Source organism: Meleagris gallopavo, chromosome 6, assembly GCF_000146605.3.
Source record: "Meleagris gallopavo isolate NT-WF06-2002-E0010 breed Aviagen turkey brand Nicholas breeding stock chromosome 6, Turkey_5.1, whole genome shotgun sequence".
In the NCBI taxonomy this organism is placed as follows: Eukaryota; Metazoa; Chordata; class Aves; order Galliformes; family Phasianidae; genus Meleagris; species Meleagris gallopavo.
This window is the reverse complement of record NC_015016.2, coordinates 3,802,841-3,817,869: the sequence shown is the minus strand read 5'-3', so window position 1 is coordinate 3,817,869 and position 15,029 is coordinate 3,802,841. Positions and strand designations below refer to the sequence as shown.

Here is a 15,029-nt window from a genome sequence, read left to right as displayed (position 1 = left end):
TAGAGGGATGGAAAGAAATGAAAAAAATGAAGTCTAAGATATGCCAAGGCAGGAAACGCAACTCTCCAGAACTTGGCGTTGAGAGATGTTTTTGAAGGGCATTTTGAGGCAACTATTACAGATTGCCTGAAAATTGTAGAACCAAAAGCTAATAAGGAGTTTCTAGGAAGCTGGCTATTCTAGCAGAAGAATTCAAATGGGACCAATAAGAGACTGAGACATGCAGCAGGACTCTGTGGGCTAGAAGAAATCCAAAAAAAATCTGGAAGGATGCTGGTAGAGCACAAAAGAGGTTACAGAGCAAAGGCTGCTCACTGCTCTCTGGAATTCAAATATTGCTTAAGTGCAAGATCATACTGAAGAGCAAAATACTAACATTTACTGTCTGAAGCTCAGTATCAGACCAAAGTTGTATGGATTGAAATAACATGTATATATAAACACTTCCACAAAATTTGAGGGAATTGGGTTGTTGCCAAAGTAGGCTTCTACAACACAGGCAAGCTTGACTATCCGGATTCCTTTTGTAGTCAGTAGAGAAAAAAAGATACAGAAAGCTTTTCTAGGATGGTATTCATCTCGTTATGCTATAATTAGGCTATATTTTTAATTTGCAATATAAACATTTCTAATCTGCCCATTAAATCAACGGAGTAAGGACAGAGGATAGGTAAATGCTGGTGACATTACACATATCCACATTTATTTTGCTGCACTTCATACCTTCAGTCTACCTTACCAGACTGAGGTCTTAGCTGGTGTGTTGCAGACTGTCTGTCATCTTAACTCTTGCTCCAAATCCAACATAAGCCTTTATTCTTTCAGTAAAACCTGCACTACACGTTTCTTTAAAGCCAAAAAGAGAAATCCAAAACACTGACAATTACACAGTGCCTCAGAATTTTAATCTCAGCTGTGTGAAATTACATATGTAAAGCCATTTTCTTTTTTCTTTTTTATGTCTGCAAGAATAAACAAACACTCCCTCAATACTGAAGAGCAATTGTGCATTATTTTAATATTTTAAGCTACTATGAGTTGCATAACATGAACCCCAGTTCAGGATCCAAACAACTCACATTACAGCTTGAATGAAATATCATGTGCCTGAGAAGATGACTGAATATTTATGACAACTGACAGGCTCTCAGCAAATTCACTTCTTGTTTTGCTCCAGTTCACTCACTTTGCTGAGTCTCTCCTCCATAGACATTACCACAGATGTGAAAAGTAGGTTTCACTTAATGTCCTTTGCCTTATAGCTTATTGCCCTCAACAGCTCTTCATTTACAAGAGTTCTGCCTCTGTGTGTGCATGTGTCAGATCAAAGGAATGCCACCAAAGCATCAAGCATACAGTCTCAGTTTCTCAAGCAGAGTGATGAAGAACAGCAGTTCTGATCCAACCACTGACACTAAGGCTCCTGGTCGTTACACCTCACACTACTGTGGGCAGAAGCCAAAAGGACTTTCTCAGTGCACAACAGATTTGGAGCAGCTGTGATGTGCAATGAGGTCATCGTGAATGTTTTGCGACAAGCCAGACATCAGCATAATGAAAGCATCCCAAGGCATTTGGTTAAGTTGTCTGGGTCAGCCAAGAAAACCTGGAACCTTCCTGATCAGCAACCATGTGAGCCAAATGATGTATATGAGTTAGAGCACACGGATTTGCCCATGATATAAATTTATATGTTTAAGCTCCATTTCATAATCCACCCAAGACAGAGAGGTTTAGCCTAGAGACTCAAGAGCAGTCTACATACCAAATAAGATTCAGAACAGTGAACAGCATCACTTTGTCCTTCTTGACCTGCTGTCAATATTATGCATCCTCCTTTCTTTCACAATGCCACGCTGTGATGAATCTGGGTAAGTTACATTTCACTGCTGAAAGGTGGCATACATGCCAATAGAAACCTATCATGTCTTTCTTCTGATCTAAGTAAGGTACATCGAAGTGAGATTCTTTAACATTCACATTGCAGGCGTAGAGGTGATGGTGAAAGGAGGCAGTGGTACCAACGATGCAGTGGCTTCTCTATTCATCCATCTATGTGCATCACGATCACAGTGAGACGGCTCCATGCTGCCCTGTGCAAGGCAACAGCTACAAGGAGCCTGACTGTGAGACCCAGAACATTGAAGTCTTCACTCACACAGAAAAAGGAAAGTCTGTGAGCATGGAAATTGGGGAAATTTGGTCATCCGAGGCTGCTTGACTTGAACACCCAAGGAACAGATTCCAAACGAAGATTTTCTTCCCATTTTGCAACTACATCATGGATTCCCTCATATGATCACTGCAGACAGGGATGGCATCACACAAACCATTTTTCCTGGTGAAAGGGTGTAGTACGACTGTCAGTATGTGTGACTGCTGGGAATTGGATTATAACCTTCAAAGTCACCACTAAAGCTATAAAGGAGAGATTGGTCAAGGGTTCCACAGTCAGTGGGGAGCAGAGAAGAGGAATTTAGTAGTGCAGAACAGAATTCCTCCCACAGTGTGGATATCCATAGCTCAACCACTCATCCTATCCTTCTTCCTTCTAGACTCCTTTCTCTCTAGGAGAAAGAAATAGTGCGTGCACATCACATTCATCCAACCTACTTTGGACATCTCCTTCCAGACGAGATGAAATGCACCCCACTCAGCATTTACTGTTTGATCACCACTAATCATACTACAGATTAGTGCAGAAACCTACAAGGCAGACACTTACATTCAATCAGATAAACAGACAGGTTTTGGTCATATGAATAACAGATTTGGAAAGAAAAGAATTTTTTTATGGTTAAGAGAAGTGGGTTGTAACAGCCAGCAGATGTTGATCCAAACACCAGTTGCAAAGTACAAGATGTATCTGATCAATATTAAAGTTTGGGGGAAAAAATCCCAACACGGAATGCTTGTTTATCTTCCTTGTATTTCAATTTCAAGCACTTACTGTTTTCAGATGGAAGAGAGAGAACCAGAAATGCAAAAACGCCAACCATCAGACTATTATTGGCATGCTGACAACTGAATTCTGCATGCCCTTTAGCACTCAACTGTAGTTTTCACCAATGTTTTACTGGAGCAGAACTCTCACTGAAGGAGATTAACCTGACTGTAAATCATACACAAAGCTATCAGATGAGAACACGGGGCTTTGGCAAAGGAGATTTGGGAAAGTATTGATACTTCTAGGAGCTGGCTCAAATAGTGCTCCAAAATTTGAGATTGTTTGGGTTTAGATGAAGGGGATTTGACCTCTTCTATTTCCAAACGGTCTAATTTCTAAATTCATAGTTCAGCTTGTAGGAATTTCCTAATTTATGTAGACAGCCACATAAACACAAATGTTAACGTCACTTACTGCTCATTTTCATAATACAGTTTGCCAATGGCCCACGCAATGATGATTGGGCAAGGAATACCTGCAACAACAAAACAAATTCATTATTTAATCGCAGTCCATTTATGTGATGAGGATACAGATACAGAGAGAGATTTGTAATGAGCATAGGAAGTCTTGCTTAATGCACTGGTAGACTAAATGCAAGTGGTCCTATGTCGGTATATGTGAGACACTGCAATTGCTGTGACTTCTTTATGTATTAAAAAATGGTACCAACAAGAAAAGAAATTCAGTACTAGTAAGAAAAGTTGATAAAATTATTAACAACATAAATACATATTACTATTTTTCTGTAAATGTTACTGGAACATTTTGGTTCGTTCATAGGCAATTCTGATCCCTTTTCATTTTCCTCCAGTTTATTTGGCAAAACTTTATAGAGAGTATTTAGAGGTGGGTATTGCTTAAATTTTTGTTTCCCAGGTTGCAAGAAGACTGTAAATTTAGTTGGATTTGGGGATGAAACTCATTTTCAGCATCTTCAACAAATTTGAGTTGTGCCCTGAACTTGTGAAACAGGTTGAAGAGAATCTCTTGTTTTCTTGCTAGGTTGGAATTCATTCTTTTTTGCTCTTTTCTAAAGGATCCATCTACCCTTAACCATATATATTTCATTGCAGCAGTGCTTGAGAAGTTCCCATCTCCATGTCCCCCTTTCCCTTTAATCTGCCTCGCTGCTCTTATTCTCATCACTTTAATGCTCAGCACCATACAACACCATTTTAAATGCAGGAGGCACTTACACCATCCTATGAAGAGAAAGACCCATTTCCGCAGCTTATCCGTGGAGTAGGTCATCACTATAGCAGTATGTAAGTAGCAGCCTTCCACAAACATCCAGAAGAAGTTGGTCACCACAAAATAATTGTAGACAGTGGTAATACACCGACACCAGGGCTGGAAAGGAGACAGGAAATAACATCTTAAAATAACGTTAAGACCATTTCAAAAACACTATTTCTCGCTCTTCTCTTAAAATCAATGACAGAAGTCATTCAAAGGATGCACTTTATACCCGGGACTTGGAACTGTGGTTTCTTAGCTGCAGCTGGGAGCTCACAGCTATGTCTGTCACGTTCTGCTGAGGGTTGGCTTTGCCCACAGCATGCAGGAGTCTCTGCACCAAGCATGTATGGAAGCTAACACGCCAGGAGACGTGCCCTCCTGAGCAGTCTGCAAGCAGCCATGTGGAAAGAAAACAAGAGGAGGCAGCCACTTGACTACAGGGGATCTTCCTCAGAGGCACAGCCGTAGCCTGGGGCCATTTCCAAGGACAGCTTGTGAGCTGAGCATCTCTTAGGCAGTACTACTTATCTGCTGAGCAATTTGAAGAAAATTTAAGATAATGCTGCAGTCCCGTTTCACTTCCACTGAAGGAGCAATACTGACATTTAGAAAAAAAAAGGAATATTTTACTTTTAAGCTATGTGTTTATCAACTATTTCATCCCCTCTATTCCTGCCATTTGTGTCTGTAAGTTGCAGTACTGCACACATCAGCCCTGAATTTCGTCATGACATAACAATACTTTTTGGTCAGGCTCAATGTAGGCAGCTCCTATGGCAGTGTGCAGGGAGAGCACAGCTGTGCAACAGGCAATTTTCACAGAGAGGCAGATGGTAACATCCCATCAATAAATCATTAAGTAGCTGCTGATGGTGATTTCCATAGCGCTACACACAGAAGTCTGGGAAAATTCCTTCCTGGCCAAGCATGCATTCGGTGTATTCCCTGAAGCATGACATTAATTACCTATGTTAGCTGGTAGCACGGATGTCATTTTCGGTCTCACCATTCTCCAGCCTTTTAATTAATTCTACTGAAGAATTCAAAACTTTTGACCCTCAGTTAATTTCATTTTGGACTTCAACTGCTTGGGTACTGACGATCTCTAGGCATTCAACAGAGCAACAGATGCACTTTCAAGCCCAGCAGAATTCTGTGAACTAAAAACTTACTGGGCAAGAAACACGGACACTTCTGTTTACTGAGCTTCAACAAACAGAAAGAAAAAACCCTTTTGGATTTGTTACCACCTTTCATGTTTGTGTAATTTCATCAAGAGTTGAAATGTAGTTTGCCCTGATCCTTTCAATGGGACTTAAAAACAAAACAACTCAGCAGAAGACGAACTTTATTCATAGAATCACAGAATGGTCCAGGCTGGAAGAGACTTCAAGGATCATGAAGCTTCAACCCCCCAACATGCAGGGCCACCAACCTCCACATTTAATACCAGACCAGGCTGCCCAGGGCCCCATCCAACCTGGCCTTGAACACCTCCAGGGATGGGGCATCCACAACTTCTGTGGACAGCCTGTTCCAGCACCTCACCACTCTCTCTGTAAAGAACTTCCCCCTGACATCCAACCTAAATCTTCCTTCCCTCAACTTAAAACCATTTCCCCTTGTTTTGCTGTTATCTACCCTTTCCAAGTTTAGTGTAAGCAAATTAGATATTTTTTTTTCTGTCTCTGTTTAGCCTAAATGAAGTAGAATGAAAAGGAAACCCTCCCCTCTATTTCTGGCTACTACCAAGCACTTTGGTTTCATTCCCGATCGACTCCCAAACTAAGACCATTTTACCTAAGGCACTCAGTCTCATATTTACTTTTGCTGTCTAAGAAGGTATAAACATGAATTAAGTCCTTCCCTGTGGCCTCAATCTCATGTAAATGCTCCGATGTGACACTGACACTCTTATTCTGCCCTTCCCCTCAGCTGTAAAACTTACACAGCCTTTCTTCTTTTCAGACGAACTGTACAGCTAATTGTACTTCAGCCTGCTGCTCCTCTGTCAGAACTGAGTGGCACTGCACCGTGGGTTGTGAACGTGCAGGGACACCTACAGACCCACACACACGAAGGCTGTCAGATCTCCCTCTGCACTGTTTCCATAGGAAACCAGAACAAAATGAATTTTAACGACTCCACGCAATTCCTATCGGAATCGTGCATTTGTTATTATCAAATAATAAACCCAATTAGCAGAACTCATTAATTTATGCCATTTCATTTATTTGCCAGAGGACACTCGGTCCTCTCATGTATCCACCATTCCAGCACTTCCCCTTCTTGATTTATCAGCATCAGCACAACGACTTCATGCAAAATGTTTTCATGTTGAGTCCTTTACGTTTCTGTAAATGTAGTCTCCTTTGATTAACCCCAGAGATAACGTGATGAGCTGCCATAAATTATGCTGCTCTCATTGATTTTGGAGGCATTGTTTTGTTGCTGACTTCCATCACAATAAGAGCATGACCACTAAATTTGTATAAAGCACTCTCCCAAAAAAAGCCTGCGATATTTTGCGGAGAAAAGGTGAGCAGTAATGGCAAACTGAGCCATGTGAGGATCTGCCTTTGTCTTCCTTGCTTTATACTTTCCTGAGCACTTTGTGGTGCCATTTTGAAACACAGTTGAGTCTCTAAGTGCAACAAATTACTCCAAAATAATGGTAAAAATCTGCATTAATATTTCAGTATTATCACGAAAGCAAACCACACGGCACAGAACTATCAGCAGTAAAGCTCATATCCCACCATCTTTCATAGCCTGAAAATGACAAAAAACACAAAGCAAAGAAGGAACTAATGAAAACTCCATCTTCTTAAAGGAGTATCTACTTGAAGAGTAATACAGTCATGCATAGATAAGACAAAAAAATTTAGAATCTTGGGCTTCGCTTTTATCGTGGTACTGAAGACTTTGCTGTTTGTTTTTCCAAACTGTGGGATCATAGAATCACAGAATCATAGGATGTCCTGGGTTGAAAAGGACCACAGTGATCATCTAGTTCTAACTAGTTTTCAATTTCTGCAGAACCATCTCCTCCAGGAGCACACACTGCCTGCTATCAGTGAGGGATCCAGCTTTTTCTCTATGGGCACTTTAGGCCATTTGCTTTCCAAAGCGAAACTATGAAGGGTGTGTTCATGTATGTATCCATAACACAATGGTAAGTTGTTTATTGTGGAGGTAGCTATCAGGAAACAGTCCTAAAGGCAGAACGTTCCACTAGAAGAATACTACTGAGAACAGTAAAAACTCTGTAAAAGGGGACTATCAAAAAGAATGATTCCCCAAGGAAGTATAGAATTATTTCCCAAGAAAACTGAGAACAAGTATTTTTCTTTATGAGTGAGTGCATTTAATCCATTTCAAAATCTACTTTATTATATTTTATTTTTAATAATTTAAAAATACTACTTTTCTGAAAGAGTGGTCAAGCATTGGAATGGGCTGCCCAGGGAGGTGGTGGAGTCACTGACCCTGGAGGTGTTCAAGGAACAGTTGGATATTGCGTTGAGGGATGTGGTTTAGTGAGAACTATTGATGATAGGTGGATGGTTGGACTGGATGATCTTGAAGGTCTTTTCCAACCATGGTGATTCTGTGATTCTGTGAAAATCCTCAAGTTACTGGGGCTTCTGGTTAAGGCAAGGCATTGCAGTACTAACTCCATGTCCTCACTTAAACCAGAAGCATCAGTTGGGAGTTTCATGAGTGAACAAGAAATAAGAGTAAGAGAAATGGAAGCGTGGTGACGTCTTGTTTTTATCAAGAGTGCACAGTGCCATGCATGGAAGACGCCCCACTTCTTGTCCCCCTCCCATTTTTTACTGTGTAGATCTGCCCTGTCCCTTGGAGCAGCCATTACCCTCAATCACCCATAAGAAAGCTGACTTAGGAAGCAGAAACCTCTTCTTTGCTATTATGTTGGCTGTGCTAGTTTCCCACTAGTTAAGTGAGCTCATCTCCAAGGATTCAGCCCTCCCCAAGGGACCAAGAAGAGGAGCAGAGCTAGAGCTAAGCAGCAGGAGCTGGAGTGAAGAGTTTGCGTCCCTGGAGGAATGCGTCCCTGGACGCAGCCCATCTCACACAACCTCACAGTGAAGATGGGATTAACAGAAAAATGGAACCACGAAGATATAAAGGGGCAAAACTGTTCTGTTTCAGGTCTGATTTCTTTTTTTCCTGCAGAGTCCTTCAGGCTCCAGACAGAAAGGTGCCTGCTGTCATCAGACAAAGTAGCTGACCGAAAGCCTAAACAGCCAAAGCAATTATTTCTGTTCCTGTTTGTGGAGGTGTTGTCCTCTGGAATGAATGTTTTTTGCACAGAAATGCAATCACTGCAAGATGCTGTGACAAGAATATTTGAGAACCACAATACTGTGTCTCGAAGCAAAAGTATTTGGAAAATCTCAGTGGGCAATGAAGATCAGAGAGATTTTTAGAGCCGGATTATGACTTTAAAAATTCTGACATTCAGCAATGAGAAAATAAATGGAAATTTAGAAAACCTAAGATTTTTTCCTTTTTTTTTTTCTTGAAATGACACGAAAAATGCTCTGAGTGTGTGCCCTTTGGTATATTTCAGTCAGCTGAATGAATTCAGCATCTCAGCTCACCTCCAAACTGTGTGCCACACCACCTCCAAGCACTTACTTCATTGCTTTCATGTATGTTGTGATCTATCATTTGGAGCAGAAACCACATCACATTTCTCAGGATGAACGTGGTGATCAAATTCCAGTGGATAATATTCCGAAGGCATCTGATACTCCTAAACAGGGAAATGGATTTAAATCATTATGTATAGTGAATATATAGACATATATATAAAGTAAGTTGTATACAAGTATATAAAATACACAAGTTAATTCTGTTCACCTGCCAAGTTCCTCATAATCTATTCCCACCCATAACCTTCTTACTCTATGAGAAAGGAGGTTCTTCTTTTCCATGCTCAGCAATGATGGACTGTGAGGATGCCTGTAGCACATCCTCACCAACAAGCATTACTGGGCCAGGCCCAATTCTCTGATCTCCAGGTAAATGGCACAGCTGTGCCAAAGCCAAAAATTGGACTTTGCAGTGTAGTCACAATGCGTATAAATGGTGTGAATACAAAACAGCAGCAGATGGATGGTAAAATATATGGTGCTTGCTGTATGCCTTTCTTCCAGAAAGCAAGCTACCAGAACCACTTTCATACGGGGTTCAAATAGCCAGTGTGCTTCCTGGGATCATCAGGTTAGGATTCCCCATTTGGCATATCAGCCTCCCTGCTTGGAGCATGGGACACATTCAGAAAGTGGTGCTTTCAAACCTGGTTAACTGTAATTAGCAACTGCTCATCTCACTGACAGCAAAGATTCCTTAAAATGAGAAGGCACAATCCAATAGCCCACATGGCTACTACCTCAGATCTTTTGTATGGCAAGCAAGCCAGCCTCCTTCGTAACAAACATTTTGCTATCATGAAACCCTACTGCATTTTTCCAAGGACCTGATTAGTCAACCTCAGGGCCAGAAGCAATTCTGTTTGTGTTTTTCAGCCTCACAACCCTCTCAAAGACTTCACAGCAATCCAGCAAACAACAAATGGAAAACCTCCCACATATGACATACTGCAACGTACACAACGATGCTCTGAGGTATAACCCTACAAACTCAGTGTCAAAACAGCTTCTGAGTTTAACAACTCAGGCTGTAAAGTCAGTGTTTCGTTTTCAGAGCCCCAGTGACTCATGATTGGAGTCAATACAGAAAAAAAGAAAAAGGAAAAAGAAGTCCAGCTACTGACATCCATTCACTTTTATGTAGGGTACAAAGCAAAAAGTGTTGCTCTCAGCTAACCGGTGCTAGCAGCGGACCTGGCAGAGATGTCTCAGTTCTTTGAAAACTTTACTTCCAGCCAAAGGCCAGCATTCATGGGTAGGCTTTCAACGCAAGCATGCAACCAACATCCACTGCCTTTCGTGTTGAACCCCAAGAACCCATCTGGCTTTAGACTGACCTCGAAACATGCTATTAAGCTTCGTTCTTTGTTGATCATTCTGCACACAAATGTCCTGCAGCTTCTGTTCTCCTGTTTTAATCACTTCTGTCAAGTTAAGGATTAGCAAATTAAGGAAGGAGTTTGAAATACTACTTCTGGGGATGGGGAAAGAAGCAGGGGACTAAAATTGAGGAAATTCAGGTCAAACGACAGAGGTGCTCTCATGAAACTAATTGCTTTTGAGAACTCTAGCAGCAAAACAGATCCAGTGCACTATGCCTCTGCTGGGATGTAGTTTCATCATCCATATGCTAGGACATCACTACATCTGGCTGGAAGAAACCTGATTCCCACTAGGCACACAGCACAACATTGGACTGGAGAAGAAAACAGGATCTGTTTCAGATCTTTTGGTTAAGTTCTTAGAAAGAGCTTTCCTGCCAGCAGGATCCCAGTCATCAAAATCACCTTCTTTTCTGTGCCTTGGAATACAAAGACAACCCTAGCATACACTATCCTCAGTCTTTGCCCTCAGAACTGCCTCTTGGTTCACACTGTTGTCTCCTTTGCCCATCTCTTTACACTCAGCACTGGCTTTTGTTTGGTCTGTTAGATGCTGAGGACAGAGACTGACTTTTAGTGATGTCTGCTCAGCACCAAGAGCAAGATTGTAGGGTCTGTGTTGGGAACTCCCAAGTTATGCAGGGAATGATGAAGATCAAAATTCCTTGTTTAAAAACAAAACCAACACAACACTTTACAATGTGATGAGGGAAGATATGGTCCTGATATAAAATTAAGTGAAGTATAAATACAACCAACACCTGGGATTTACCAATATGAGACTTCGAACTTTGTCAAATAATGCTTTGGACATGAAACGTGGACAGTTGGCTCCCACAACCCACTGCCTTTAGCAAAAGACATCTTTTAGGAATCAGCACCCACGTAATGCTGTCTCATTCCCTTCTGACACTCTGTGTGTGGCACAGCTGGTATGCACATGCTTTGACCAACTAAAAAGACTCACGTCTTAAGAGCTGATGGAGCAAGGTAGGACAATCTGCTGTTCCTCCCCAGTCACATTCCAACCCACTTCCCTGCCCTGGCACAGGTGAGAGGCAGGAATTGCTTTTGTGATGGTTGGGCCACTGTTCTGCCAGGGTAAATAGGTGGGATTTGAATGTACAACACTACTCTCAGGCTGAGACATGTATCATAGAATCATAGAACAAGTCAGGTCAGAAGGGACCTCAAAGATCATCCCTGCCAAGGGGTGCCAAGTCTGAATGTGCTGCAGGACTTCTCAGTGGTTCAGACGGTGAGGATACCCCAGACATGGAATAGTTATCTTTTTCCTCTTTTGGTTTCTGTGTTTCTTTCTACTAACCAGTACTAGCACAAAAATCACAGTGTCCACAATGCAGTTCATAGCCAAGGGTAGGAAAAGCATGAGAGAGAAGCATGTCAGATTCAGGCTGGGCAGGGAGACACAGCAGGGTAGTGCAGTGTGTGGAGGCTGCAGTGCACAGCAGTGAGAACTGTAGCTGAGCCAACTGGTATATAAGGAAAAAGCTCCTGCCAGCCACCTGAACAAGCTTCTTTCGTGTGCAGGAACTGCTGGTGAGTATCAGCATGGCTATTTACGATGGATAAAGCACTGTGAGGGATACTGGCTGAGACAACGGTCCCCAGAGCCTGCCCATAAATTTTATTTGTGTAGTCGGATACCTAAGAGGTGGACAGAGGATGAAGGATTTGCAACACAACAAAGTGGAGAGCTGCAGTGCATCTGCTGTTTGGTAGAGGAACAAAGCCGACCCGTTCATAATTATCTCAGAGCCTGATGAAGAAACTCATAATTCTCAGAGTCATTTGTTCTCTTCCTGGCCCTTGGTAGGTAGAAGCAAGCTTAAACTTACACACCTTAATTTGCTTTGAAATACTGCTGCTATTCATAAAAATGACCTGTCCTGAAGACACAACAGTCTTCTGTGGGAATGGGTTCCACAGCTCCTTCCTCCATGATTAATTACCGGCTTCACTTTGCGGAATGAGAAAGCAAACAAGTCAGTGTTCCAGGAACAGCAATAACTGCCTTCACGGGCAGCCCTGAAAAGGAGCTCACATCATTACTGTGAGTAGGGGAAGGTGGAATTTGTGCTGTATGACAAGTTAGTGAATTGAACTCTTGTAAAGTCAGGTGAATGGCATGAATGCATTTCCTTGCAACTCAGAAGTTCTGAATTGAGGTGTTATTCTTACCTCAGCAGGGAGACACTGCAATCTGGAGTGTGGCAGTGACAGTATAAAGAAAATGATGTTTTCCTGATACAGGGAAGCCAAATAGTCATGAAAGGGAAGAAATGGGTGACTGAAATGATGCTTAGATACAACTGAAGCACTTCTGGGAAGAAATTGTGAATTACAGAGCCATTTTAAGTCCTCCAGACTAAAATACTGGATGACAGAAGGTTTCATCTTCATCTACATGTCAGGTATCACTGTTTCTGTCATTTCTGCCTGTTTACAGCCCTTGCTGCCCATGGAGGTGTGCAGCCCCCCTTCCAAGACCAGCAGCAGTAGATGCCATCCCAGTGAGCACAGAATCATGGAATGGTTTGGCCTGGAAAGGACCTTAAAGATCATCCAGTTCCAACCTTCTGCCATGGGCTGGTTGCCCCACAGCAGCTCAGTGCCCATGGCCCCATCCAACCTGCCTTTAAGAACCTCCAGGGATAGAGCATCCCACAGCATCTCTAGGCAGGCACATCCCAGCGGAGACACCATGCACTGATGCTATGGATTTTCACTAAAAATCTTTCTCCTGTATTTTCTTAATCCTTCTCAGACAAAATGTGTTGGTCGAGACCTTGGCTGGGCTCTTCTCCTCACTCTTCCCTGGTGCATGGGTCCCAGGGTAGTAGGAAGGAGAAATGTTGGAGCAATTCAGTCAGAACAGATTCAAGGACTAAGGCCAAAACATAAAGACATTGGAACTTCCATATTCAGTCACACCAATGAGCCATGGAGGCTGAGGCTGTCAGCAAAAGGCAACGCTCCTGAGGTAGCACAGTTCACACAGCAATTTCACCTTTGGCTGTGCCTGAAAGGAGACTTTGGGCCTGACGTACCCCCCTGAAATACAGCAAGCAAGCAGTGCCAGAAAAGATGCATAGGTGACACCGAGCAAATGAGCAGGCAGAAGGAACAGGGCTTCCTTGGAAAGGAGAGAAAGATGATGAGCTTTCCAACTTGCAGGGAGGATACCACTTCCCACATAGACTGCTACTTAACTAGCAGCAGGTCTCTGTGCTGAACAGAGCCAGACAAGGTGATCCAGGAGCACACATCTCCCATTGCACACACACACAGCGCCCCACAAAAGCATGAGCTTCAGCCCTACAGCAGAAACGTAGATGCAAAGAAGCAATTAAGGTGAAAGCAAACATAATTCTCATTGGCTCTCCTAGCTAGTAATCAAAAGCCAGGTGTATGGTGGGAAATTACACATAATGACCTCTTTATTTGATTTGAGAACAGATCGTGTTTCAAGCTCAAATGTCATTTTCTGACTTAATACCATACCCCTGGCATCCTGAATCGCTTGCTGCGCAGGATATCATAACTGGGCTTCCATAGCAGGAACAAGCTGCAAATGAAAAGCAAGGAAAACTCTCCTGCAGTTGGCTGCAGCCTGTGTCAGAAGTGGGCAGAGTTTCTGACTGTTCAAAGAGAAAAGCACACTCTGCTAATTATCTCAGTCAAATGATCTTAATTGCATGATGTGGTGTAGAAAGCAAAGAATCAGAAAATTCATTCTTTGGACTTGGGAAATGCTGAGAGCTGAAAAGGCAGGAAACTTATCCATTGTTCCCATACAGGTGATCTCCCTGATTCAGAAATGGAGGTCTACCAAATGCCTTATAGAACAGCACTGGTAAAACCCAGTGTAGCCTTTCTGTTGATTCATGCTTTTTCTTCTCACTCTATGCATACAGTGCTATTTTTCCTTTGGGATGTTCAGAGCTACTATCGTCTGATTCAAAGCATGATACAAATAATTAACATTCGCAATCATCACAATGTGCCAGCATGGTTGAAAGCTAGCTGAATTAGTAGAATCATCTGCACAGAAATAATGCAAACGATAACTTTATTAAAGAAGCTTGGACACTTTCTACTAGTTCACATAGTATTCTATTAATAATGATGTTCAATTAAATGCCATCCTGAAGTCTGTCTGAAAACAGTTGGCATGAGAAATCTGCAAGCGCTTAGCTGGAGTCCTTCCCACTCCATGAGTGCCGAACAAGCAGGAAGGAAAACCATGGGCAATGCTAATAAAAAAAAGTATTTTTCCCCTTCAGTCTTTTTGAGTGCAGGCAAAGCTTGTAGACAATCCATAAATGGCACGGAGCAGGAGGAATACCTAACTGCACAGCTATTTCCCAGGCTGTCTGGGAATACGGGGTGTCTGTCACAGCCTATTTGTTTTCATCCACACGGAGCCCTCCCCTGAGGACCTCACGGTTTCCCCTGTGTGCTCATGTATATATTCTGGAATTCCTGCTGCTTACAAATGGGAAACGCAGCTGGAGAGGCTGGCAGGGAAAATGAGTTTCTTGGTGGCAGTTGCCTAGGGTAATATAAATATTCCCACATGAAACATGAGGGGCAGTTGCAAGGGAAGAAAGCCATGAAGCCTTATTTTGAGGGCAGGGGTTAGGGTTAGCAGCAACTTCCACCGGTGCTTAGGATGGGCACAGGCACTAAAAGGAAGCCACTGTGGAATTATCTGTGCTCCACTGAGCTTTTTCCAAACCCCATTTCTGCTTA

General features: G+C 42.4%; 1 protein-coding gene across 5 annotated transcripts in view; it reads right to left on the bottom strand.

The window, feature by feature from the left end:
- CRHR2 (corticotropin releasing hormone receptor 2) overlaps window positions 1–15,029 on the bottom strand; it is a 126,970-nt gene that overhangs the window by 29,278 nt on the left and 82,663 nt on the right. For all 5 annotated transcript variants that reach the window (XM_010712320.3, XM_019616216.2, XM_010712321.3 and 2 more), the window contains 3 exons: window positions 8,855–8,972; window positions 4,147–4,300; window positions 3,362–3,422 (listed from right to left, as the gene is read on the bottom strand). In XM_010712320.3, the coding sequence (XP_010710622.1) occupies window positions 3,362–3,422; window positions 4,147–4,300; window positions 8,855–8,972 (333 nt within the window). The remainder of the gene's footprint in view (window positions 1–3,361; window positions 3,423–4,146; window positions 4,301–8,854; window positions 8,973–15,029) is intronic.